Genomic DNA, 2021 nt, shown 5'->3' with positions numbered 1-2021 from the left:
AGGCCAGATTCTAAGTATTGCCTTGGGAAGATGCAGACTAGAGTACTGCAATCACTGAGCAGCAAATGATATCACCTGGGATGTATTTCAGTTATCTTGCAAACCTGGCCTGTTAGTGGGCCCTGTAGGCCAGGGTTGAGGACCACTGGTCTAGAGGGTCTCTAGAAACTCATCTTAACATTTTTAGATAAAAGTTACCTGAATGTAAGATCATAGATTGCATGGTTATGTCATTTGAAAATGTTAATGATTATGGAAATGCAACTTCAAAAAGTTGCTGATAATTTTTTTTTATAACATTTTTCAGGTCTTTATTCCTCAGGCTGTATATAATTGGATTAAGCATAGGGGTGAGCACAGTGTACAGTAAGGAGAGGAATTTAGTAATGTTCAATGACTGCCCTCTACTGGGTATCAAATACACAAAAATTAAGGAACTATACAATATGGAAACAACAGTCAGGTGGGAGCTGCATGTTGAGAAAACTTTTTGTCTACCTGTAATAGAGGGAATTTCAAAAATGGTGATTATAATATAAACATATGATATAATGATGACAAAAAAGGGGATGAAACCAAACATGACAGTTGATAATGTTATTAGTAGTTGTACAAGGGTGGTATTAGAGCAGGAGAGTTGTAGTATTGGGTCAAGGTCACAGAAAAAATGATCAATGATATTGGGACCACAAAACTGTAATTTAGATATGTCTAAAGTATAAGTCAATACTGCTAGGAAACTTAAACTCCAACTTGTGATAACTGCTATCCAGCAAAATTGGGGGTTCATCAGCATAGTATAATGCAATGGTTTACAGATGGCCAAATATCTGTCGTAAGACATCACTGTCAGAAGAAGACACTCTGAGGTTTCTGAGACAGCGAAAAAAAATAACTGGGCGATACAGTCAGAAATGGAAATTAAGGTAATATTTTCCACCAGAAAAGCATGGAGCATGTTAGGAAGAATATCAGTTGCTAAAAGGATATCTGCTAAAGCGAGCTGGGAGAGGAAGAAATACATGGGGGAATGGAGGGTTTTACTGTAGGCCACCAGTGTGATGATCAGGAGGTTTCCACAAATTGTCAAACAGTAAAGTAGCAGAAATAAAAAAAATATTAAAAATTTTATATTCAGCGGAGTCTGGAACCCTAGGAGGTGGATCACAGTAATCATGGTCTTATTTTCCTCATTCATATCCTAAACAAAGAACATTAATATTTTTAAAACAAGTTTGTCCAACCAATGAAAAAGATTTCAGTTGAATTGTAAAAGACAGCTGAACGGGGAATGGTTAGAGGACAGAGAAAGGAAAGATGATGTAAAAGCCAATAAAAAAGAAAGAGGAGACTGGGGAAGGAAAGTATAGGTAAGGTGAGAAAATGAAAAAAAAGAAACAAACATACCACAAATATTCAATAGCAGGGGTAAAAGAGCCACAATTCACAACTTCAAATAAACTAACTACAACGTAGATTCTGGCTAATCATGTGATTTGATACAATACAATAATATAGTGTACATGTTCCCTACATTTCTATCGTTGGTGTGTAGTATGTGTAAAATTCCATGGAGTTTGGAAAGCTGGTTTGAGTTTAAAACGTCTTTGATTTACAAAGGAAATATTGGTTATGAAAATGTATCGGAGGAGGAAAGAGAGGGAGTGGTGGAGGAAACCCCATAATATGTAAATATGTAAAACCGATAGTAGATGGGAAATGGCATGAGCCCTGCATGGGCACCTGCTTCCCATTACACCAAGCCCCCCCCCCCCTTTCTTTTCCCTCACAATAATTTTGAATGGGTTATTATGAGGGAGGGAGGAATAAAAGCAATGGGTATGGGAATATGGTGAAGGAAGGTAAGGAAAGAACCCTTGCATGTGCAATTCTCCCAAGTTTTTGGCCCCTAAATGATCACATATGGCCGTTGTCATGATTTTTTTGTTGTTGTTATTTCTTTGTTACATCACAAAACACAGGTAGTAAGGGGAGATGGGGGGTAATGAAGGGGGAAGGAT

At 37.5% G+C, this 2021-nt stretch overlaps 1 protein-coding gene across 1 annotated transcript; it reads right to left on the bottom strand.

Annotated features, from left to right (window-relative positions):
* Positions 1-250: 250 nt before the first annotated feature.
* On the bottom strand, positions 251-1198 carry LOC309552960 (olfactory receptor 5G26-like; the record flags this gene model as incomplete). Its single annotated transcript, XM_082253866.1, has 1 exon — positions 251-1198. The coding sequence occupies one exon, from the start codon at positions 1196-1198 to the stop codon at positions 251-253; it is 948 nt and encodes a 315-aa protein (XP_082109992.1).
* Positions 1199-2021: the final 823 nt, after the last annotated feature.

Source organism: Pelophylax lessonae (assembly GCF_965119305.1).
Source record: "Pelophylax lessonae genome assembly, chromosome: 4".
In the NCBI taxonomy this organism is placed as follows: Eukaryota; Metazoa; Chordata; class Amphibia; order Anura; family Ranidae; genus Pelophylax; species Pelophylax lessonae.
Note: the sequence above shows the minus strand (reverse complement) of the source record. Positions and strands in the feature narration are given on the sequence as shown.